This window comes from Thunnus thynnus, chromosome 12, assembly GCF_963924715.1.
Source record: "Thunnus thynnus chromosome 12, fThuThy2.1, whole genome shotgun sequence".
Taxonomy (NCBI): domain Eukaryota; kingdom Metazoa; phylum Chordata; class Actinopteri; order Scombriformes; family Scombridae; genus Thunnus; species Thunnus thynnus.
This window is the reverse complement of record NC_089528.1, coordinates 25,432,847-25,457,095: the sequence shown is the minus strand read 5'-3', so window position 1 is coordinate 25,457,095 and position 24,249 is coordinate 25,432,847. Positions and strand designations below refer to the sequence as shown.

General features: G+C 44.5%; 1 protein-coding gene across 2 annotated transcripts; it reads left to right on the top strand.

The window, feature by feature from the left end:
• The first annotated feature begins 7,375 nt into the window (after positions 1-7,375).
• Positions 7,376-23,383, top strand: mpz (myelin protein zero). 2 transcript variants are annotated; one of them, XM_067606582.1, is made up of 6 exons: positions 7,376-7,610; positions 9,209-9,375; positions 13,146-13,359; positions 14,182-14,311; positions 14,820-14,862; positions 19,690-23,383. In XM_067606582.1, exons 1-6 carry the CDS (start codon positions 7,565-7,567, stop codon positions 19,774-19,776), a joined length of 687 nt encoding a protein of 228 aa, XP_067462683.1. In that variant the 5' UTR covers positions 7,376-7,564; the 3' UTR covers positions 19,777-23,383. The 2 variants fall into 2 exon arrangements, with proteins under 2 accessions (XP_067462683.1, XP_067462684.1); XM_067606583.1 differs by having other exon boundaries at positions 7,377-7,610; positions 19,342-23,383.
• Positions 23,384-24,249: the final 866 nt, after the last annotated feature.

Genomic DNA, 24,249 nt, shown 5'->3' with positions numbered 1-24,249 from the left:
TGTCATTTGTGTTATTGATTCATTGAAGCCTCTCCTTTTATTGACTACGATTTTCCTTTCAGAGCCAAAATTGCATAAACATCATGCTGCATACCCTGCACATAAATTCCCAAAACCCGAATCGACTCGGCACTTAAGGCATACCTGCCGGTAATAGATCCCTATCAAAAATTCAGTGTGCAAAATATGAAATGTAAGGGCGGCATACCAATAATTTCAACTGGCCTGATTTCTGCTTGAGCACTCAAAAGGCAGCAGCAGCAGCAGCGAGGTGCATTCAATGTGTGTAGTAATAAGAGGACATGCCAAGGAGATTGCTGGCTGCCTGAGATGTTGTTAGTATTTAAAAAAAAAAAAAAAGACACAGGAGCAGACAGTTGCTCAAACAGCAGGACAAAAGAGAAGCACTCACAGCTTGCATTAGATGATGGAAATCCACTAACTGTCCAACCTGAATCAATCCGAAACTGATGGTGTGTGTGTTTGGTGGTGTTAGGGGGGAAGGAGGGGGTCAGTTTGAGAGCCAAGGACGGACAGTTATTACATGGAGAGGCAAAGAGGATTGTGAGAGTTTTCTGCATAGTGATGCTGTGTGAGAGGATATGAGTGGGCTTGTGACACAGAATGAACCACTTAGTGTTTTAAATGTGTTTTGTGCTTTTGTCTGTGCAAAAAAAAAAAAAAAAACCCAAGCAACTCAGAATTGCATTAAATGCCGAAGAGAGTGAATGTGCAGGAAATATTTTGTTGACACTGACAGACTGCTTGAGAGTTTTGCTTTGCATGTGTATAGAGTTCATGCATCAAAAAAGCGCAAAGAGCTGCAAACTGCACATCTCACCACAAATAAATTATAACAGTGAGCACTTTAGCAGAGCTGCATGCTAAAGGATTTATAAACATGCTATATGCTAACGGGGTGACTCTAGGGATGGGAAATGGTGGTTGGACTGATCTGATTCAGGCTGAAATATCTCAACGATTATGTGATGGATAACCGCTAAATTTTGTACAAACCTTCATGATCCACAGATGTTAAAACCTACTGACTTTGGTGAACCTCAGACTTTTACTGTCGCACCACCAGCAGGTCACCTATCTTGCAAAAAATATCTCAACATCTACTGGAAGAATTGCCACAAAATTGTGTACAGACACTCATGGTCCTCAGAGGATAAATCCTAATAACTTTAGTGATTCCCGCTTTCTCTCTAGAGTCACCATGAGATTCATATTGGTCATTTTGAGTGAAATGTCTAGACAGCCGCTGGATGGATTGGCATGAAATTTTCTCTCTTGTCAGGATGAACTGTAATAGCTAGTGATCCCTTGACTTTTCATTCAGCACCATGATCATTTTATTTTGACCCAAATATCTGCAGAACATTCCCATCAGCCTCAGCTAACACATTGTGTTCAGTAAAGCACGTTAGCATGTGCAATATGTTAGCATACCTGCAGCAGGAAGCTCTGCTGAAGCAAAATGAGATGCAGGAAATAAATATCATGCGTTGGTGGGCTAGCATTCCTGCAGCTGCATGCATTCATCCAGTTTTACAGCGTCTGGCTTGTCTGCAGGATATTTGCATATAAAATTTTTTTTGCCAGTTCTGTGGTGACTCACCCCGTATGTGGCCCTAATATTGTCAGTGTTTTCACATGCGGAGCGGTTTGTATACTCAAGTGCATGTGAGATCTCTGTGTTATGCTATCTCGGTATGCAACTATGCATACTGCAGGGCTGGCCTATTTGTGTGTGAGTGTTTCTAAGTGTGTGGGCTGTGTCCTGTGAGTCTGCTGAAGGGGGAGTTTGAGAAGGACACCATTGTGGTAGAATAATGATGGATAGTCCAAAATTCAGATTTGACTGGCCTTTCCCACTGCCACTGTTGTTTACCAAACAAGCTTTTCTTTTCATTTTTATTCACTACCTTCACCACATGAAGATTTAAAGGTGTTGCAGTTTGCTCTGTAGATACGTCTCTCCTCCTGCACGCTGCTTCGGGTACATCTGACATTCATCTTGAATATCATCATCACATCTCGTCACTTTTTTTTTTTTTGAATAGAAACAAGGGATTTGCTGGTGTTACTACAATCTGAATTTCAAATAGCAGTTGTCAGCTGCACTGTTGCTTTAGAAGTTGGCTTGAAACAGTGAATATGCAGAATGGAAAACAAAAAAAAAAAGCCCTAATGGAAATCAAACAGGCAACAGAGCATGAAATATTGAAAATGCAAATATGTAATGAATTCAATTCCATATTGTGTGTGCTGTATGATTCCGGCTTTTGTTGTGAATTACTCTGAAGGTTGACTGCGGCAAGAGTTGTCTCTACCTAATTTGTGTACGTGTGATTGTATAAGTGAAGAAGCGTGAAAGTCTGTGAATCTCTGTGTACCTTTTGTGTTCAGCATGAGTGTCTGCACGCTGAGGCGTTTCTGTATTTGTTTCCTCTTTTGTGCATGAGTGAGTGAAGTTGTTTTTTTATCATCTCGGTGCAAAAAAAAAAAATGTGAGTGAGCCTGTTTAACTGCCCATGTTTGTGTGTGTGTGTGTGTGTGTGTGTGTGTGTGTGTGTGTGTATATGTGTCACTGATGTTTACCGAGGGGGGCAGCTGCCTCCATCTCCACCGAGGTGCTCGCCTCTGCTCAAACAGCTGTGCTGTTAGTTCACATCAAGTCACCCGTTCAGACCGGGTCCCTCAGGGGAAGTTACTGTCGCAGACCTACCTGCTCGCTGCCCCCTGCTGAACTGTGCTTTGCTATGTGGTTTGTTTGTTTTTTTTAGTTTATATTTTTTTTGGCATTTTCGCCTTTATCGGGCAGTGGGCTGCAAAGAGGAAGATAGGAAACAAGGGGAGAGAGATGGGTATGACATGCAATAAAGGTCCCTGGCTGCGGTTGAACCAGGGACCTTGTGTTATGTGGCGAGTGTGGTAACCATTCAGCTACTGGGGGTCCTCCTGCCAAATTTTAAGAAGCAGCTGGGAGCTTTGGGGTGTGTGGAGCATGATTTTTTTTTAAAAAAAGCCCTAAAACTGATCTCTGGTGTTGTGACAGATGAAAGGCAAGCTGAAGATGGCTCCTCTGAGCTGAGACTGTCCCTGCTGTTTTTCCCTCTTTAAAGTTTAAGGAAGTGTCCCCTAAAGCAGGGTTATGGATTACCTCCAACCACAAAAGGAAAAAAAGAGGGGCATCTATAAAAAAAATAAATAAAAAAATGCCAGGTTTCACCTTTCCCTGTCCTTTTGTGTCCCTCTCTCTTCCCCCAACCCATTCTCCCACATAAGCTATCTTTCTTGTTCACAATACCCCTTTCTCCACCCCGAGAACAATGCGTTTGTTCTCATCCACCTCCTCCTCTTCTCCATCCCTTTCTATCCCTCCATCCATTTGTTTGGTGCTCTCTGTGACATCTCTGCCATGCCAGGCCATGAGGGAGAGAGGGAGGGACAGGCCCTGCCATTGTCCCCGGCCGAACCCACGGAATATCAATAGTGTTTTTCTTGAGGAGGAGCGCCAAGCGTTGGCCAGTAACCTTTCGGATTTGATGATGTCAGGGCTCCTCTTTTTTTGGGCCCTTTATATGATTCCCCTCGTCCTCCGGCGTCCACTCTTTAACAGGGTAGCGAGAGACAGTACAGGATTGTATGCGCTGTGTGACTCATCGCAGCACTTCATCAGCTCAGTTTTAACTAGTACGAGTTGCCTTTGACTGTGCCAACAAGTCCTCCAATTAAACAACAAAATGGTTTTTCAATGCCCCTTTAAAGGGAGACATATCAGCTTTTGTTCGGCAGAGCAACATCTCTTCTCAGTGCTTTCAAAACCATTTTTCACTGTTGCGAAAATAAAAAAGCATTTTGTAATCAGACACTGCTGGTTAAGGTTTTATTAGATTGCAGCACAAAAATGACTCGGTTGAGGACATATCATGGTGTGGGATAAAATAACTACTGGGTTAAGGGTCAGAACCATCACGGTTCAAAGAAACCAAAGTTGACAGGAAGCAAACAGCGGCCTCCCGTGTCAAAGTCTGACATTTTGTTGACTTCCCCTCTCCCTCTACGGACTTTATGGCTCTTACGTGACACTATTTCCTCCTTTGCTCCCGACAGACTCTTAATTCCAGCGGCTGGTAGTCTTTTGTCACTTGAATGTAACCGTGAATGTTACCATGCACACAAACTGCCGTGTTCCCAACAACAAACCTCTTAACATCAGAGAGGTTCTGTGGATGACTCTCCTGGAAATGCTGCACATAATAACGTACAGATTCTTTTTAGTCATAAATTTTGTGGCCCTTTCGTTTCTTTTCCAACATCTTCTTTTGTTTTGTTTTGAAGTCAGTGGGCTGTTAACCTGCGTCCTGTATGTATTTATATTTAATCCTGCCTTCTAGCCTTAACTTTTGACAGTTTTCAGGCCAATTGCTTGCCACGGCTCATTTACTTTATTTGGTTATGGAAATATTTCGCTTGATTATTCAACCCCTGCAGCAAAACTGTGAGCCGACCTAGTCATTTATGAGGCCACTTTATGATTGGTTTATGATGGCGGCGGTGGTTGTTGTTCCCCACTTGTCAGCGCTTCACTTTGGCCCACACTGAGAGGCTTGTGCTTCAGGGAGCTAAGATTGCAGTGCACTCCATTGGATCATCGTTGGCGGTCGTTAGTCTTGCGACCTTTGTGTGAACTGGCTTCTGCGGTCTGTATCTCTTCTGTCTCCTTTTCCCTCGCTCGCCGTCGTCTTGACCGACGAGAAAAACCCTCCAGCGGTCCGCTCTCCATTCATAGAAGCCCTCCACATGTCGAAAGAGACATCCCCCCCCCCCCCCCCCCCCCCCCCCTCTTCTGCACATCTGCCAGCGCCTACCTTGTGATCAGTGCTGCACTCAGAGCTGTGACAAACATATTCAACACTGCAGAAAAATTAGACATGGATAGAGTTGACAAGAGCCTCTGATTTCCCAGACTGTGAATTATCCCTGGTCTTTTTGAATGCACACTTGGTATGTACGTTGGAAATAATTCTACATCAAAGAAAATTACAATATCACAAGAGAACATGTCCTGTGAATTTCTACGGATGTCTAATGACATGCCCTCACCGGATGCAACCGAGGCTACTGTTTCAACGCGTGAAAACAAGCTTGATGAGTTATGCAGGCAGACAGTCGAGATGGTTTCATTCACACAGTGGCTGAAGCCTGAGGTACTCTGCGTATTCAGTCATCTCTAATAACACCAATTGATATGAAGCCTTGTCCACCTCAATATCGCTGAAGTGCAGCTGAGGACTCATGTATAATTTGGCAAAAAAATCTCTACAGTAAATGGCTCTACAGATTGAGTTTTCTCTTTCTGTTTCTCACTGCTAACTCTCTCCTCGTTCTCCTGTCTCCTCTACCTCTCCTCTCTGTATAATTTAGCAGTAGATAAGCTCGCCCTCTCCTACATTAGTGTGCTATATCACTGCCAGCTAAAGGAATAGTGGGGGTGGGTGGGTGGGTGGGGGGCTTCACTCTATATGTGATACAGTTTCTGCCTGCCAAGCTCAGCCCCTGCCGCTGCCACCGTCACTCGGCGCTGACAAGTTTGGGCGCTTGCCACGTTCTGCACCTGCCAGGCTCATAAAGAATCCCCCTGTTTCTCTGGGGCCTGAAGGCAGGATCTGCCATAATTGTTAAGGATGTCGCGATTTAGACGTTCAAGCCAAAGCTTAGACAGTTGATTGGCGCCAACAAGTTGGCAGATGGTCCGTTTTGTTCAGCTGATCCGTCAGCGGGGTGTTTGAGGTGTTAAGATGAATGAGCGGTTGCGATTTGTCACAAGTGGCAAGAATTTATGCCGCGGTCTCGAATGTAGGCAAAAGTCGATCTCTCTCGCTAAATGCTCTGCTTCTGTCTCGGCCGAGAGCCCCCCTCGGAAAAAGAGATCCTTGATTTCTAGCACAGAAAACCCAGATAAGAAGGCTCAATGAAATAAAGTGAAGTGGATGAAGTGGACATCCTTGTCAAGTGCCTCCTCTTCTTTCTTCCTCATCATATATACATTCTCGAGGAGGGTAGAAGAAGTCAAATCGTGATTGATGTGGTTTACACTTCATGTTGAGAATAACTGAATCCAGCTTGCTGGAGCTAGAGGAGTGCTGCAGAACCATTAATTTGTGCATGTATTCACTACTACTATGCCAGCGGCTAAATGAATGCATATTTATGACGTGTGACAAAATGATGGAACGAGGCCTCCAGAAATGAGGCTTTGCAGAAATTCCACTCCAGCGTGTCCACTCCGTTCACACCGCTGCGTCTTTTTCTCATTTTCTCCCCCTGTCTGCTTCTCTATCTGCCGTTGTCTTGCTCTGGAGTCTGTGCATCTTCTCGCCCTGTCCTCATATCAACTCATCTATATATAGCAGGTCTCTCCCCACTCTGTCGCTGTCTGTGTTACTGGAAAAGCGAGGAGTGGGCGCTGCGCGGTGAATACACAGCTTTGTCCGGGGCCAGCAGCAGCAAACCGAGGCCCGGGAGAAAGAAAGGGGAGAGGCCGGAGAGGAAGAAAGCGCCATTGACAGATGGGTAGTCAGCCCCTGTCCCCCTCTCTCTCCATTGTCTCCCAAGTGCTAGACGTCAGCAAACGACAGGAATCTGGAGAGAGGGAGGACAGAGAGAAAAAGAGAGGGAAGAGTTAGGGCTTTGTTTGGACCGCTGGCTTCAGACCCGGTGAAAGTGCAGGGAGAGGGGATGGAGGGATGGAGGAGAGAGCACTGGGTTGACCTCGCTGCAGGATCTCCTTCGACCCCCCCCCCCCCCCCCCCTCCCTGACCCCTCACTGTAAACACAGAACGGGCTCGCACCTCCCACCAATCCCCCCCCATGTAATATTTTATATATGAACAGTGATCACATACAAGAGCGGCTGCAGATGGTCATGATTCCTGTCACACAGCCTCGCTTGCACCTACACGATAAGCGTTGATTAGCATTCGCTCTCAACTCAATCACATCACAGTGAGGGTGTAATCTAATACATTACATTCATCATGGCGTAATGCTGCACAGAATTTGCAAAATTCTCCCCAAGTCGCCCATTGTTTTCCCCCAATTAATCCACCAGCTACTGTTACGGCTACGGCGCAGGTGCCTCTCGAATCTTTTTTTTGTTTTTTTTTTCCCTCCACTTTGAAAGTTAATGTGTGTAATTTGTTTCAATGAGGGACGAAATGGAGAGAAATGGCAGGAGGAGTGAGTGAGGGTGGGTGGTGGGTGAAGGGGGGGGGTTGGAGGGGGGGAGCGGTGGTGTGGAGAGGAGGAATGGGCCGGGCCGGGCCTGGGTGAGGGGTGTGGTTGGGTATAAACCAGGGGACAGTGGGTTTTCTGTTGTTGTCCTGTTTTGAAGCCCTCTGTCCCGGCATCCCGCACCCCTCCACTCCACTTCTTTCTTTCTCTCTCTCTCTCTCCTCCTTTCCACTCACACTCCTTCTAGAGTGGGACTCTTCCTCGACAGACTCCTGTCAGGTCTGCGGCATCAGTCTTTTCTCCGTAGAAGCCAGAAACCATGCTGACGTTTTTGGCGCTGGCGTCGGTCGTCCTCCTGGGAATAGGTAAAAAAAAGAAGAAGAAGAAGAAGAAATCTTTGAACTTTATTAAGTTTTATTTAAGTTAAAGAGAGAAAGCTCAAGCTGGATTCTTGTCTGTTGATAGTGAAAATGTAGAAATTATCTTTCTACAGATGTGGGGTTAAAGGTTAAATGTAGATATTTTTTTCTGCAGTGCTTATCTGAAAACTGATGGACTTGATAATAAAAAGGGTCAATAGGCTTAGTGATGAATTAATTGATCTTTCACTGAAAAGTAATGCCTCTCTCTGCACTGGCTTAACACCAAACTAAAGCACTTTAATTGATATCTTGGTATTTGCTGTATTGGTTTAATTAAAAAAAAGGCCATTAGGGCGCCTGCAGAGGATGTAGTTCATCTTCAGGTGCTTCATTGTAAATAGCACAGCACTCTCTCCATCTGTGATCCTCTCATAAAGCAGGTGTCTCTTAGTTTGCAAAGTTAAAGAGCGCTAATGTTATGACTCTTCAACCGAGGGCTGGCAGAGCTTTTTTTTTTTTTTTTTGCTCCGTAGCAGACGTCTTTCTCTACTCCCCTCTTGTCAGATATTTTCAGAATTTTAATTAAAGATGTCAAGCGTGATTTCATTGACGAGCTTTGTGTTGGCTGGCCGCACTAAAGTTGATCGTTCAAGGGTGCTCACGGTGAAACGCTGTGAACTTTATTATTCTCCGGGTGTTAAAAGAGGCAGAACACTTGTGGGGGGGGGGGGGGGGGGGGGGGGGGGGGGGGCATTAGAAGTTAATGTAGCTGTGAGAATAGTGTGACTAGTGGTGGCTCGTTCACTCGTTTTAAACTAAACAGAACAATTTAAAAATGATGCTGTTTCGGTTAGGGCTGTGCAGCTCCCGGAGGGGCTTTGGTGGTTGTTTGAGATACTGAATGCATTTTTTTTTTTTTTTTTTTAGGGAAGTAAAATATTGATTTTGCAGCCAAAACCAAATTAACATTGATCATTAAATATTATTCGAGCATAAACAGCGCAGCCAAGATAATCCATATTAATTGGGAAAATGATGTTCCCCTTTGACTTTTCGAAAACTAGCAACAATATTCCAGTTATAATCCATTTATTTACTGAGTGCATGTCTGAATCAATAGTGGATCTGACACAAATACGTGTGCAGTTTAATTGTGAGTGTCTGGATGCATATGCAAGTGTTTGGGATGTATTTTATAGATTTGAGGAAGGAAAATGAATAATTTGACATGTGAGCACTGCTTAGTGTCTTGTGAGTACATCAGGGCCTGAAAAATATTAAGGAATGAAGTGATTTAGGGGGGAAAAAAAGTCTATGCAGATCAAAAGTGTAACAAAATAAGGATAAATGTCAATGAGAACGCTGCAAAAAGTTTCTCATGTTTGCATAATTTTGTTTTTGTGTCCACGAACTTGTTCTCTAATACTTACAGGTTGCAATTCTGCTGATTTTCTGTAGTAAGAGGTGGTCAGATTGTGCAGTAAAGGCCAAAATAACTTTTAAACTAAAATCATGTTAAACTTCTCAAATATTTTAATCTCTTTGTAGCACAGATGGGTGTTTTTTATTTGTGAATTAACCATATCATCTGTGGCTCCCAGTGCCCGAGCAGTCCCAGGCCATAGTGATTTACACCGGCTGGGAACGCCATGCCTTGGTGGGCTCCGACATCCGACTCTCCTGTTCTTTCTTCTCCTGGCGCTGGACCTCAGAGGACGTCACCTTCTCCTGGACATACAGGCCCGATGGCTCCCGGGACAGCATCTCTGTAAGATACACACACACATTACACATGATTAAGGGTGACATATGAAGAAGTTTGATACTGTAAATCACAAAAAAATTGATAATTAGTCACACGTACACATTAAAGCTGCACTTGAAAAGAGTGCGGCTGCATCAGAGGAGCATCCCCTTCCTCTTTTCTCCTCATTGGCCTAAATGTAATTCTGATGTTGTGCGTTCCTACTTGTAGTTGACCTTTTTCACATGCAAGAAGCTACAAAGAACTTCTTAAAAAGGAAACACAAAGACGTCTTTTGCAGCAACAGAAATGTAGCCTCGCCAACAATAGCTACGTCTGCTGCGAAAAAGACTTGTTTTCAAACAGGGGTTTGTTTTCATCATCTCAGCCTCTACCAGACACAAAGAGGAACAAAAATCAAGCCAAATACATAAATGTCATGTAATTTGTAGAGCACGCTCAGAGAGCAGGATGCATACAAATAAACAAAAAGGAATCCTGGTTTAATCTGACAAATCCAGCGCTGTGTGAATATCAAAAAAAAGGCACACGAAACAATACTCAATTTATTTTAACACACAGGTACAGTGTGCATGTATTAACTTAGAACAGGAAATAACAAGCGCACAGAAACTTTCTCTCCTAATCTTCACCCTCTTCTCCCTGCCTCACCTGCATCCTGCTCTTTAATTTCGCTCTCCCTGCCGTTATCCTCCTCCCATCTCTCTAATCTCTCTATCTCCCCGTCCTGACTGCGCCTCCCTCTGTCCACCTCCCTTAATCTCCTCCTCTCCAGCCCTGCCTTTTTTTTGTCCCACCCCTCCTCTCTCATTATCTCCTCCCCTCACCTCATCCGCCTTCATCCGTCTCCCGCAGTGTACTTTGAAAGTTGTTTTCCCTGCTCTTTTTTTTTTTTTTTTTTTTTTTTTTTTTTCACCTTATCTTCTGTCGCTCATTTCTTTACCTGCCTGGATAGATTTACAGTTTCATACATCTTTTCTGTTTTCACGGTGCATTTGTCCTTTTGAAATGTCGTATTTGATATCTGACATGTTTGTATCACGTGAAAGGCGGCGTGTGATTCATGGGGACCGGCTTATGTGTCTCAAAGGCTTTGAATTTAAACTGATAGTTTATCAAAATTTCAACCAAATTTGACCTTGTGGAACCAGGAGCATCACCACTTAACCCCACTTACCTCACAGCCCATTGAAGGTTTCTCCCAAATCAATTCAATTCAATTCCATTTTATTTATATAGCACCAAAACACAACAAAAGTCCTCAAAGTCAAAGTCAATTAACAGCTCCTTTAAAAATTCTTCAAACACTGAGTTTAAAACGTGATATTCTGGCTGTAGTCTTTTTTGTAATACCCCACTTTAAGAGATACTGTACATGGATAAACAAGTTTCTCTACAAAAACCTTTTTTTTCCCCCTTAGAATAAAATTCTAAAATATCGAATTAAGTCTAAACACAAGAAGCCCCACAAGACCGTAAACTAAAACAGTCTGAAATTGGCACAATTTTGACTTCAAGTAAATCAAATAACAATGTGTATAATTCAGAGGTGTCGCTTGTTGTGATGAACCCACAGAGATCTATCAGCGACTCTGCAGCTCCCTTCGGCTTTACAGAGCTTCACAGGGATTTTCAGCTCATTGTTTAGCTGTCTGGCTGCAACTTTACTGTTTTGGTTGACTCTCATTGCTCTAAATAGTGTCTTTTACAGCCGCTGCAGGCAGCTGTTTTCAGAGAAAAAGCTCTAAAAAACCCCTTCTGTACACTAACTGCTCAGCAGCACCGAACAGAAAACAAACACAGGGGCTAGCTGATGAACCTAGTGGAGCATTTAAAGGCTAAAGAGCCAGATATTTCCCTCAGGAGTTGATAGAGATCAAAAACAGAGTGAATATTGGACTTAAATTCACCAGGTGGACAGAAACATGACTCCAAATGAATGTTAATGTTGTTCTGTAACTGTTGGAGGTGGAATAAGCAACTGTTTGCTAAAAAGTTTAACATCGACTTAAAAGGTTCACAACTTGTTTCTGTTGCCCGCAAGTGGTCAAAATGTTTGATTTAAATCTACTATTCTAATCAATATAACACAACGACATGTATGTGACAGGGTTCACTCATTGTGACAAATTATCACCCGACTCTGCAGCTTCCCCTCAGCTCTAGGGAGCATTTTAGCGCCTTTCAGCTTTTTGTTTTGACAACAGAAAAAAGTGACTAGCTGGTGAACAGATTCAGCAGCTAAAGAATGAATAAGGTCCCTCAGGAGACTGGAGCTGAAAGCCTTCAATTCACCAGGTGTAAATTAGCAACTGTTAGCTGACTGTTTCCCACACACACAGGTGTTCACAGCTTGATTGTGCTGCCCCCAGTCGCCCAAAAAACATCATTTATTACAGATTTAAATGAGGAACAGTCTGATTTAAGAGTAAGTAAACAAGATTATGAACATCACCAGACATTTAATTTCAGTTTTTGGTACTTCACAGTTTTGAATACTCTTGCAAAGTCATGGTGTTATGGACACATTTTGGCAGCCACCAAAAAAGAATTGAGTTTTGATACACAGCTCTACTTATTGGTGCAGTTTATGAACTAATCTGCTATATTATATAAGGAAGCAATAATCTGTGGAAAAAAAACATAAAGGTTGAGTCAGTGATTCTGGAGAAAGATTGTTGATATTTGAATGAAACACCCAAACAGATATACCCCTCCCTTCGTGCTCCTTCAGAAGCTCCACCCCCCCAAATTCATGGACGTGCATCGCCAAGACAACAACACTAACAACTGGTCTAGCTGACCAAAGAGAAATACGACAGAATCCAGAGCGATTCGTCAGCTGTAGAGTCACTTCTGTTCCTGTCACACATCATCACCAGCTCATGTGACCATAACAGTCCATCCACACTCTCTGCAGTCTCTCCACTTCTCACTCGACCTGCGTTCAGCGTCTCTGTCCACAGAAGCAGCCGTCTGTCAGCTGCAGCTCCTGGGGAGCTGAGAGGATAAACTGCCTTCACCAGGCTGACTGACAGCAGAAATTTACTGAACCAAAATAGTTTGCATGGATTTCTTCACAGGAGGAAATCAACAATGTTTGTATTTATTTATTTATTCATCTTATTTCTCTGCCAACCATAGCAACTGCCTGTAGTGAAACAGGCGAGCTCACAGACAGACTAGGACCCATGATCAGTCAATGTAGATACAGTTAATAAGTTCAAAACACATATACAGCGGGATATTTGTGTGATTGAAACACAGCAGAAAAAGACTCGGAGCGTGAAAAAATGCAGGTGATCTTCATGAGACGCGTATCACTCACGTGTGTCTAGGATGCAGTGAGGATTGATACCTTGAATAAAATGGAAGTATATCTCTTCCGTGAGACGCACCAGTGACGGATGGTCAAAAACACTTTCTGTGTGAGTTGGCCAATGCCTCTCTTTGCCTCTCACCATTCAACGGGTGCAGGAGACGAGAGACTGTCATGTCATCACAGACAGTTGCTCTGATGACTTCCCCCTGTCCTATGCACGATCACAAACGCCCTGTTGCTGATTGGCTGGAATAGTGCTCTATGAACACCGTTTTTTTTTTAGCGCACAGGCAGAACAGACAGCTAGCAAACTGTGAGGAAATATTTGCTGAATTTGACAAAAAGCGTATCGAACAATCTCCAGAATTGCTGACTCCACCTTTTAAATGGAAAACTGTTATTTCTAAAGACTCTTGTCATTATGATGTCATCATATCCTCTGTCCTTTCAGATCTTCCACTACACCGGCGGCGCTGCCTACCTCGACAACAAGGGACCATTCAGGGACCGGCTGGAGTTTGTGGGGAACCCGGCCCGCCGTGATGGCTCCATCCTGATCAAGAACCTGGAGTTCAGCGACAACGGCACCTTCACCTGCGACGCCAAGAACCCCCCTGACATAGTGGGACGGCCCTCCAGCGTCCGCCTGCTGGTGTTTGAGAAGGGTGAGATGGGATGGGGTACAATGAGTCCTGTGTGGGTGGTTCCTCAGGAAAATCAAATTCCCCAGTATGTAAAGTAAAATGCTTTTATTGTCTTACATCTGTGTCTGCTCATTAGCTTTCCACTGAGCCCATATGGCATATTTTGGTGATTTTATTCTGTCAGCAGCCAACTGTTCTCAATTGTTATTATAATCATCCAAACTCTGAAATTAATCTCAATTTGCACCGTGCATCAGGCAAAAAAGCAAATACCGTGTTCACACTAGTGGTCGCATTGCCTTGTTGGAATTCTTTGCGCCTCCCATTAAATGAAATCAATTACAATTTTATCTCTTTTTTCTATTTGAGATTGCTATCGCTGCCTCCCTTTCACTCCTTTTCTCCCCCTCCCATTTCTCATTTCATTCCTCTTTTCCATCGTCTTGCACTGTCTTATCCCCTCCCCCACCTTCTCCCTCCATTACTCTATCCCTACTCTCACCTTTATCCTACCTTATCTTTTCCTCCCTTCATCTCCTTCTGCCTGTACTGCACTTTTATCTTTCATTCAACCTTTACTTTACCTTCACTTCACATTCCTTTTCTAGTCTCTTTCATCTCTCATTCCCTTTCCTGTTAGATTTGTTCCCTTACTCCCTCCCTCCTCTGAAATCATATTTTCCTTCTACTTCTCTCCTTTCTGTTTTTTTTTTTTTTTGGCATCCTCTGAACACTCCCAACCTCTCTCTGTCACCTCTTTGCCTTCCTGTTTTTTATTATTATTATCTACAACACTCTCTTCTACTCTTGTCTATATGCTAACACTCCCTTCCCTTCCCACAGTGCCCATCCAGGCTGGTGTGATCACAGGAGCCATCATCGGGGTGGTGCTGGGCCTGTTGGTGCTCATCGTGGTCATCTACTACCTGATGAGGTTCCTGGTGGCGCGCCGCGTCTTCAGCCTCAGTGTCAGGTCAGTGCCCGGCCTGTGGCCGGCGGCGCTCTGCCACTCGGGTCTGTGCCAGGGACTGGAGCTGAAGCCAGAGCCTATCCCTGGCATTGACACCTGCGTGGCCAAGCTGGCATAGCTGCTGTGCCATAGATTGCTTTGGTTACGTGTGCGAGGTTTAGATTTTGAAGTCAGTCAGCGGGAGAGAGACAGATAATGATCTCTCATTTAGATTTAATCTAAAGACAGTACGGTATAGGTCCTAAGCAAGATGATTAAAAGTGGTGAAGTGGAAGTTAAGAGTGGATAATCCATCGGATCATGAAGATGGTGGATCCATCATCTTGCTCATACCTATCCATTCTTATGAGATCTTAACGCATTTAGCACCCGGGGGTTGTGTTGTGAGACAGGGCCTGTAGATTAAGTTGATGTTCTCTTTATGATGGCTGTCAGGCAATGCTGCCCTGTGACCACTGGAGGGAGAGATAGATTCGACATCCTGACATTGTCTTTCTTTTGTCCCCTCCAGCAAACATGGCAAGAAAAAGAAAGAGGGATCACAGCAGAGACAGGCAAGTTCCCTTCTCTCCTTCCTCCCCGATCCCCTCTTCTTCTTCCTCCTCCTCCTCCTCTTCCGCCTCTGCCTCCTTTCCTCACACACACACACTCAATCACACGCACGCACATCCAGTCGACAACATCAAATGCAACAGCTCGGTTTGCTGTCATATTGAGGCGCTGAATAGTAAATTTACGTCCTTTTGAAGAGCTTACAATAGCATTCAGTGTTTGAATATTTGTTGGGCTCAGAAAACGTGGTGTCAGAAGGAATATTCATCTATTCTGTTGCAGCGCAGCCACACAATGGCACACATCCAACATGACAGTGCATAACGGCACAGTTTCATAATCACATTCCCCCAATGCCAGTCCAAGCAGCTCTAATATGTCCACACACTTAGCCGGCTCCTCCTCGCAGCAACATATCAACAACAAAATAACATGTCATTCAAACTCTGCCCGGCAAACACTAATAATAGTGTTCAAGCTGTTAAAATTCTAGTGCTGTCTCAGCATTCGTAGTGCTTTTAAAGCCTGTACTGTCCCTCCTCCTCTCTCTCTCACTTGTGGTCTTCACCCCCCTCCTTCATTTCCCTCAGGGGGGCCAAACAGTACGGTGAAAGTAAACAGCCACGGGGCAAAAAATCAAACCAGCGTCTGTGAAATGGCCGAGGCCAGGTCACGGCGCTAATACTGTTGCTGAATTGAATGGGACTGTGATTTGCTCGCAGTGGGGAAATGGACAGGAGCTGCTGATTTAGCTCACTGGGAGTCAAATGAAAATTCACTGGGTCTATTATGGTCTGGGCTGTTATCAGTGCCTTTACGCTGCTGCACGCAAAGGATTTTGGGGTATTTTTTTTTTTTTTTTTCTCCCCCCTCTGTTCCTCATGGGAGTGTGATAGCCTCAAGTGGTGGATTAATCAGACATTTTGGTGGCTTGTATTCTTTTGTGAATACAAGGCACCGGGGCAAGTTCTGTTTGATTACTTTGTGGTAATGTTTAGGGGGGGGGTTGGATGGTTGCTGGGGTGTGTTGTAATCGACTGTACGCCTCGCATGCTGATAATGGCGGGGGGGGGAGTCAAGGGATTTGTGTTCAAGGCGTTTTCACTAAATCAAAAATCAGCTTTGAAATGAGAGATACAGGGAGATATCAGAGGTGGGAGATCAAAGGTGTTATTGTGACGGAAAATCATTTAGCCGCAGGTATAAACTAATGTAAAGATGAAGCAATGGGCTCCCGCTGGTGGATAGGAAAGCGCCGTCTTGCGCCCCCCTCCACCCCCCTCCCGGCTCAAACCTAAGGGGCGATACCAGCGAGGGCCAACTCTTCCTCCTACCTCAAACAAACGCGCTCATTCTCATCTCCTGGGAGCCTTCCTTCCTCCCTCTGTCTTCTTGTCTTCTTTCTACTGTCGTATGATTGTCAGGTTACTCTTGAGCTGTAGTCAGTTGCTCTCAAGTGCCTGCGGCGGGTGACAGTGCATATATTAATAAATAACTCGCCGCCGAAAGGACACTGAAGTATTTGACAACGTTGTCATTTACAGTTACTCTCCTGCAATTCTTGGCTTGGAAGAAAAATATACAGCGTAAAACAGCTATTCCATCTGCCAACTCCCTTATTTTTCTTTCTTTTTTCTTTTTTTATTTTTTCTTTTTCTCAGAACTGATTCCTCTCTTGTAGCTATGCCACACACACACAGTGGGGCTCGTGGGATTTTATGGCGCGCTCATAAGTGGTTGTTTGATCAAATAGCCCTTATTAGGAGGACTCTGCTGACACAACACAATTTTGTATCAGCCTCACCATCTTCGTTACTTTCTGTTTGCTGGGCTTGCACTACAAATCTCCAAAAGACTGCTGGTGAGGGAGAGAACGGGGGGCGGGGGGGGGAGCGAGCGAGACAGAGAGACAAAGGAATCCCGTGGTGTGTGCTACTCCCCCCGTAAGGTGGAGTTGTGGGAGAGGAGTTTACCCTGCAGCCACACACACACATAAGAAAGCTCACAGGATTTGAACACATATACACACACTGTACTGGAATGATAATTGAGTGCACTCGGTATCGATCTGAGCTCACGCACGCACGAACACACACACGCACGCACGCACAACCCACCCATTCTTTTTTTTTTCCATCCCCCAATTGCCTCCTCCTCCTCTTCCTCCTCCTCCTCCCCCTCCTCCCCCCACCTCTACTTCACTTCACTACCTTCTTCCCTCACTCTCTCATTCACATTCCTTTTATCCGGTCCCCTGTCTCCCTCCCTTCAGTCGCATCCTCCTCCTCCTCCTCCTCCTCCTCCTCCTCTCCCACCTCTCCTTGCCTTTGACTTCCTCGCTGACCATCAGAAGCATCTATCTGTCTGTAATTCCCCCTCTCTCTCCTTCCCTTTTTACTCCCTCTCTCGCTCTGTTGATCCCTCCTCACCCTCCTCCTCCCCACCACCTCCTCCACCACCTCACACTCCCTTTCCCAGTTTCTCTCCTCTCCCTCCTCAGGTCTTGTGGGTTCTGATCAGCTTCGATTCTGGACAGAAAATCACTACCCCTCACTCTTCATCCACCTCTCAATCTCCCCTCCTCACCTGTCACCGTCTCTCTTTTTAGTATGCAGCAGGGGACGCAGCCACTTACCTATCCACCTTTCCACCAGTCCCTCCTGTTTTGCCACTGTACCCACATTTCCTTTGAAGTGTGTGCAGCTCCCTGTAACAAGGGTGGTTCTGCATTTCTGCCTAAGCAGGCTGGGGTGTGTTTACAAGGCAGCCCCATCGCTAGCGTGGGAGCTCTGCATTACATTGCAGCACAAACTGAGCCTACCGTGGGATGCGTAATGGTAAACAATACAATGATGTATGGGAGACTGTAAGTATGATCGGAGGTAATGACACCGGATGGTGCTGCACAGTCCAGCTGCATGTTAGCTGCAGCATTCGCCTCGATCGCTGTCTTATCAGAGTGGGCGCTGCTCTTGCAGAGTGCATAATTAAAGATGATAAATTTTGTAATGCAATCAGTGGGGTATTATTAGTCGAAGCTTCAGTGGGTAGAAGCAGCCTCTAGTGTGCTTTCTACCACCGCCTAACCTGATGTATTAGAGCAAAAGTATTTTGCTTCTTGTTCACTTTGTCTGCCCTCTGTCACACTTTAACAGTGTACTAGCCTGAAGTTTAACCTGTGCGCTATCATTAAAAGTACATAGTGTTGGGAAAATAATTATATATAATTATTTTAAGCTCCATAAGGGCATTATCAAGCACTTATGATACTTTTCAATAGGTTAACTCACAGGTTAATGCACTGGAATACAGCTAATGTAAAGTTAAGTGTTACCTTGACCTTATCTCTCCTCTCTGTCCAGTCCCTTCCTGATGGATTTGTCGTGCTCAAGTGAAGCCTCACTTCCCTTTTCCTCCTTCCTCCTCTTCCTTTTATAGATTTCTTCATAGAGATGTTTATAGACATTGTCCAGACAATGTAAAGAATGAGTGGGAGTGAATGGGTGAATTATATAAGAAGTAGATGGATTAATATTTGAAGCTGGTGTTTTTTTTCAAATATCATATTGCCAGTCAAACAGGTCCGACCCCGACCGCAGCAAAACTGCCAATAACATCTATAATGATTTTTTTTTTTTTTTTGCACATTAATTATTCATTTTAGTTCAGTTATATGCTTTGTAAACAAATCTTTTGATTTTAAGTTTAAGAGAAAGTTTCCTCGCTCTAGGTAGGGCACTTAAAGAGCAGTGACCCTGAAATAAATTTTATTTTTCTGTGTTAAGTAAGAGTTTTTAATGTACTGTGATAGTTCAAATTATGTTTTAGAGACCCGGTGAGCACGAAATGTGTTGATTCACAGGTCAAACAACATTTACAATAAGTGTTTAAGTTTGAAATGACTTCAGCTTGGTTGAGAAGTGAAAGTTCTGTATTGAATTTTTGCCCCTTGAGATGCATCATCTCGTTCTCTAGACATTCAATTTAACAAACTATTCCTTCCTGCGGACAATTTATGCACGAAAACACGATAAGGGAAGAAAAATGCCCAAAAAAACAAAATTTAAATAAACTAAAACAATAACAAGAATAATAAAGGGGCTAGAAAATAACTTAAATTGAGAGTGACTTGATTTCAAATATGAAAAAGACTAGCTTTAAATAATTAAAATAAGGGGTGAGGACATGCTGTATCGCCATTGTTTTTACAGCATTTAAATGACTGTATTTCATTGAGTTGCATGTCCTAACTACACTTTGAAATATAGTCTTTGAAATAATGTTTAAGCATCAGTTTAATAAAAACCTAGATGAACTTATTTATTGCTGATTTAATATGTTTCTCTAAAGGCTGGTATACATTGTGTGTATGAGTGTGTGCATTTGATCAATTGTCACTCAGGTGTCACAGGTGTATAGAGCCTGCCTGCCACTGTGTCCCATCCTAACGCATGGTTACCTGTTTTGTCACCCCCTTACAGCTCTGGACACCACCCGCCCTCACTTGCTACCCCCTCCCCTAAAAGGACTCTCTTTCTACTTCCTCACCCCTCTCTATCTCTTCTCCTCCTCCTTAAATGTGTTTTTCTCTCCTCTTCACACAGCTCCACTCGTCCTGCTAACCCCATTTTTCATTCTCTCACCTCTAACATCTCACCCCTCCCTCCCTTCGTCCCTCCCTCCCTCTCCCTCCCAGTCTGCCTTTTTTCTCTCTCTCTCTCTCTTCCTCTCTCCCTCTCTCTCTCTTTATCTCCCTCACGCTCCTTTCCTCCTGAAGTGACTCTCCTCCCCTGTTCTCCCCCCGACCCCCTCTCCCTGCTCCCCCACAGGGCCCCGTGCCTCCCGCTGACCCCTCCAAGGTGAAGGCGGCCGCCTCGGAAAAGAAGAAGCAGGAGTCACGCAAGGATAAGAAATAGGATACGGGGAGGGGCTGGGGCGGGCTCACCAGCCGGCTGCTCCAGCCCGTGCGCCAGGCGGTGGCGAAGGCCCAGCCGAAGCAGCAGCAGCGAACCATAGTCAGAAAGACAGAGAGGGTGGGGGGAAGAGGGGGCGAGGGTGCAGATCGGGTGCTGATGACCATCGAGCTGGAGATGACCCGTAAAAATGGGGAGGAGGGGCCTGGCGGTGAGAGAGGGACGGGGAGGTTCAGACCGCTTGACCTCCTCACGTACCTCGCCAACCAGCTCACCTTCAAATAACAATATAGGGAGGCGGGGGGGGGGGGGGGGGCTGAGAGGGGAGGGTGCCGTGGAGGATAAGCAAGAGGAAACATCAGGAGAGTTAAACCACAAACCTACTTTACATCCACTACAATGCCAACCTGAGTCCTGGAACAAATGACTCATATCATATCTGCTCTTGTCACAGGCTGATGACTGTAGATGCAGTAGGTTTATGGGCTGAGATCTGAGATGTCGTGATAATCTCTTACACCAGCCGGCACCCTGAGTACTTTTGTCAGGTCATAAGATATGCCATTCGAAGCGAGACCCTAAGATGGCTGGGTTTGATAACAAAATCTAAAAAGCTGCTCCCCCAGTTTTTTGCCTTTCTGGTTCTTTTCATTGTGATACTATCCGCCGAAAAAAAGCTTTCTCCAAGTGCGTCCGATACGCATCACAAATCCCAAGCTATGGGGACAAGCCAATTTGCTTTTTCTTTCGGAGGCGAACGTGTCAAACTCTTAACTTTCTCCCTCACACTGTTCTTCGTTCTTTTTCCCCTTTTTTTCCTATCCCATTTCTTCCTCTTTCACTGTGAATTTCCTGACTTCCTTGTTAATTCAAATTGCAGAAGTGATTTATATGCTAACTGCTCTATCCTGTTTCTCTTCCTCTCTCACTTCCCTTCCCTCTTTTCTTCCTTTTCTTTCTCCCATAGATAAAGGTCTGACTTCTCCATGACTGCCTCCACTCTTCTAGTCTGCTCCCTCCTTTTCTGCCCAGCCTGATGCAACCCCCATTATTTCCCATTATCTCTACTCTTTCAAGACAGCACTGGCTGTAAGAATAGTCCTACTATATCAGTGGCAACGGTATCAAATAATTTTTTTACAATGCCTCATCGGAGACCCTGTATGCATTCATTGGGCAAACTGTAAAACTGTTTAAGGCCTAACTTCGCACATAACTTCCTTAAGAGGAAACCCAAAAGACATCCCTCTGTGTTTAGAGTCCCCCGAATCCCCCTTAATGTTTACGATTCAATCACACACTCTGAGCGGAGCTGTGAGTGCACTCTGGACTTCAGATAGAAAAAAAAAAAAAACGAGAGGCAGAGAGAGAGAGAGAGGAGAGTGATAGTGGGAGAGAAATATGATTCCTGCTCTCTGCCAGCGTAGATAGAGGTTCAAGCCCTCGAGCTCGAGGTGATTCAATCCTCTCACATTTGAGCTAATGGAGGTTGTCGCTGTGTCCCTGCCCTGGCTAAAGGGGGCTATTTCTGGTCCTATAAGAGTGTACAGGCTTACTGTAACAGCTGCACATTTTTCAGCCAACAGGGTAGTGGGGCGGTGGGGGGTGGGGGGGGAGTGAGAAAAAGAAAGAGAAAGAGGCGAGCAGGACGGGTGGGAAGGGGGGAGGGGGGGTTTACTGTTTGTGCCTGAGTGCGTGAGACAGTCCACTGTTGACTCGAAGGCCGGCGACTGACAACCTGGAATGACGTCACGGCCCCGGGGGCTGGCGGACGCTCTCAGGAGTCTGGCAAAAGGGCTTACCAGGAAGAGGTGCAGCCTCTGTGCTCTCAGAGTTATTTTAGGTCCAGTTAATCCGCTCGCACGTTTCTCCTTGCCAACCCAGGGCTAATTATTTTAGCGCGTGCTGGTAACGAGATATCTCTCTCCACATCTCTCTCTCTCTTTCTCTCTCTCTCTCCCTCCCTCGCTGCCGCCTCTGCTGTCTTCACTCCTCTATACACTTTTCATCTCTGCTCCCATCTTGGGATTCATCTCTTCGCTCCAAACCCCGTTTCATTCTCTCTGTCCTTACGTCTTTGGCTTCCATTATCTCTTCCTCTTCCTGTCGTCTAGTGACTCTGCACTGCATTATTCCCCCACAGAAAAGGCCTATACACAATCCACTCCACTTCTTAAGCCTCTCCTTATCTGACTGCCAGGCCTACAGCTCAATGCTCTGCTCCTCTCTCTTCTGTCCTTCCTCCTATTCCTCGTCCTCCTCGTTCTCTTTTTCATACCCGGTGACGGACATCTCTCTTCCCGTCCTCCGTCTTCCTTGCCCAACGATCGACGAAAGACCATTCGCTTGCCCTTCAAATGCCCCCTCCCCCCCCCCAAAGGCATGTCCCCTGCCGGCCCGCTCTCCTTCCTCCGACCCCTTACTGTCTTTTTTCTGCTGGTTCGACTGCCAAAACGCTCTCCTCTGCCCCCTCCTGGCAAAGGAAGTAAACACACGGGCAGAAATCGGCCTTTAGTTCTCACTGAAGACGCCAAACAGAAACTTATAATCTAGCTAGCTCTCTTCCGGTCACAAATACGACGCGTGTTTTATGTATATGTGTGTCTATTTAAAGAGTGTTAAAAATGAGATTTGATATAAAGCAAAAAAAAAAAACCAATGGTATGTCACCCTAAGTAAAGCAAAATAATGTTTTCTGAGACATTTTTTACATGTGTACAAGAAAACACATGGAGAACATGTTTATCAAAGCAGGGAAGGAATGTAATTATATTCGATGGAATATGCCATTATATTTCTGACCTTGTGTATTATGGAAGGTACTGTGTGGCTGTTTCTTTGGTGCACGTTTTTATTCCGAGATGAAGGGAAATCGAGGTTGTCGTGCGGTGACAGAGAGAGGATGAGGGGTGGATAAGAGTTCGGTTAGCCTCAGATTCAGCGCGATGTGGCAGGGGAGAAAAAAAAGGGGAGGAAGGTGCTTGCTGTGGGAGAAAGCCTTGGAGAAAGAGACTTATCTGGTGTGTTAAGCCAAGCCAAAAATCCATATGTATCACTACAGATAGACCTGCTCTTCCCCCAGAGCTTTCTTTTAAAGGTGCTCCTTCCCCAACCCTGAGCCAAAGATGGATTGCGATCTGCGTGCTTGATATGCAGGGTGGATGGTGTAGACTTGAATGTTCCTTTAAAATTCATAACGGGAATGGAGGTGCTAAAATCCACATCTTTATAACTGGAGATCTGTTTGACTAGTCGCTGTTTTAACTATCCAGTCAAATGGATTAGTGGGAATGTTTTCTTCTTTTTCAGCAAAAAGCCACACAGACACCTGACATAAAACAAACAGCATTAAAATGCCTTTTAAAAATGTTTTGTTTGTATGTATTATGAACTGTATTAGTCATAGTTGCAAAATAACATTCCTTTATTTGAAATGACTGGAGCTTCTTACATTTTTTTACATTTATTTTAATGCTTGTGATAATTCCATAGCACTAACAACTTTTGATGACTCTGTATAATATGTTGTAAAGAGAACGTAAATAAAAAATTAAAGCCCCAAGCGCAGCTGTTGTCAAAAGAAGACAAAGTAAACCCAGATGAAAATGTCTATGGTCTTCCTTCTTTCTCTTCCAAGTCCAAAGTATTGTGTTAATCTGTCACAAATGTCTCTGCCAGTACATACTTTCATGAACTTTTCAAAAGAAGAGAGTCCTTCCAAAATGAGATATCCACCATTTGAATACTGGAATCCTCTGATGATGGCATGAAAGTAAAACTCATTATTTCTTTATTAGCTATCCAAAGATATGCATACAAATTAAGAACATTTCAGAGGACGTAATCTGCAGGTTTTAAACGCTGAACAATGACCACCAAGTGATTTCTCTTTTGAGTACAAAAGGAATTTGATTATGGAATTAAACTTTGAAACTCCTCTGATCCATGGAGGCAGGTGATGAGTAAAATGATTTCACCTCTTCATGCCCGATGTTACCCAACTACCAAAAGGTAAAGGAAATGAACCGAAAATAAATGATCAGTGACCATTTACAACCTTTTCACATTTTACACGGTGACAAAATGAGGTATATTTTTCAGAGAGACTTAATTTTTTCTGATTTAACGTGCAGGTCGGGTTCAGTGATCACATATGACCTTTTCAGAGATGTCCTGCTTCATATTCAGTTACACACACCATACAGCCACAGTCTGAAAGTGATGCCCACTGACCTGCTCAGCAGCACCTCCTGAATACCTGGCTGGAGGAGGTGAAGCAGAGAACTTTCTGTCAGTGTTTTTTTGTTTTTTTTTTATATATATATACCACCACTAGGAGTTTCCAAAGTTAGAAATGTTCTAATCCTACACATAGGGGCTTTAAAGTTGATGCCATTTTTTTTAATGGTATAAAATTTCCTACTTTTCAAGGAATAGTTTTACATTTTAGAAGATACACCTATACACTTTCTTGCC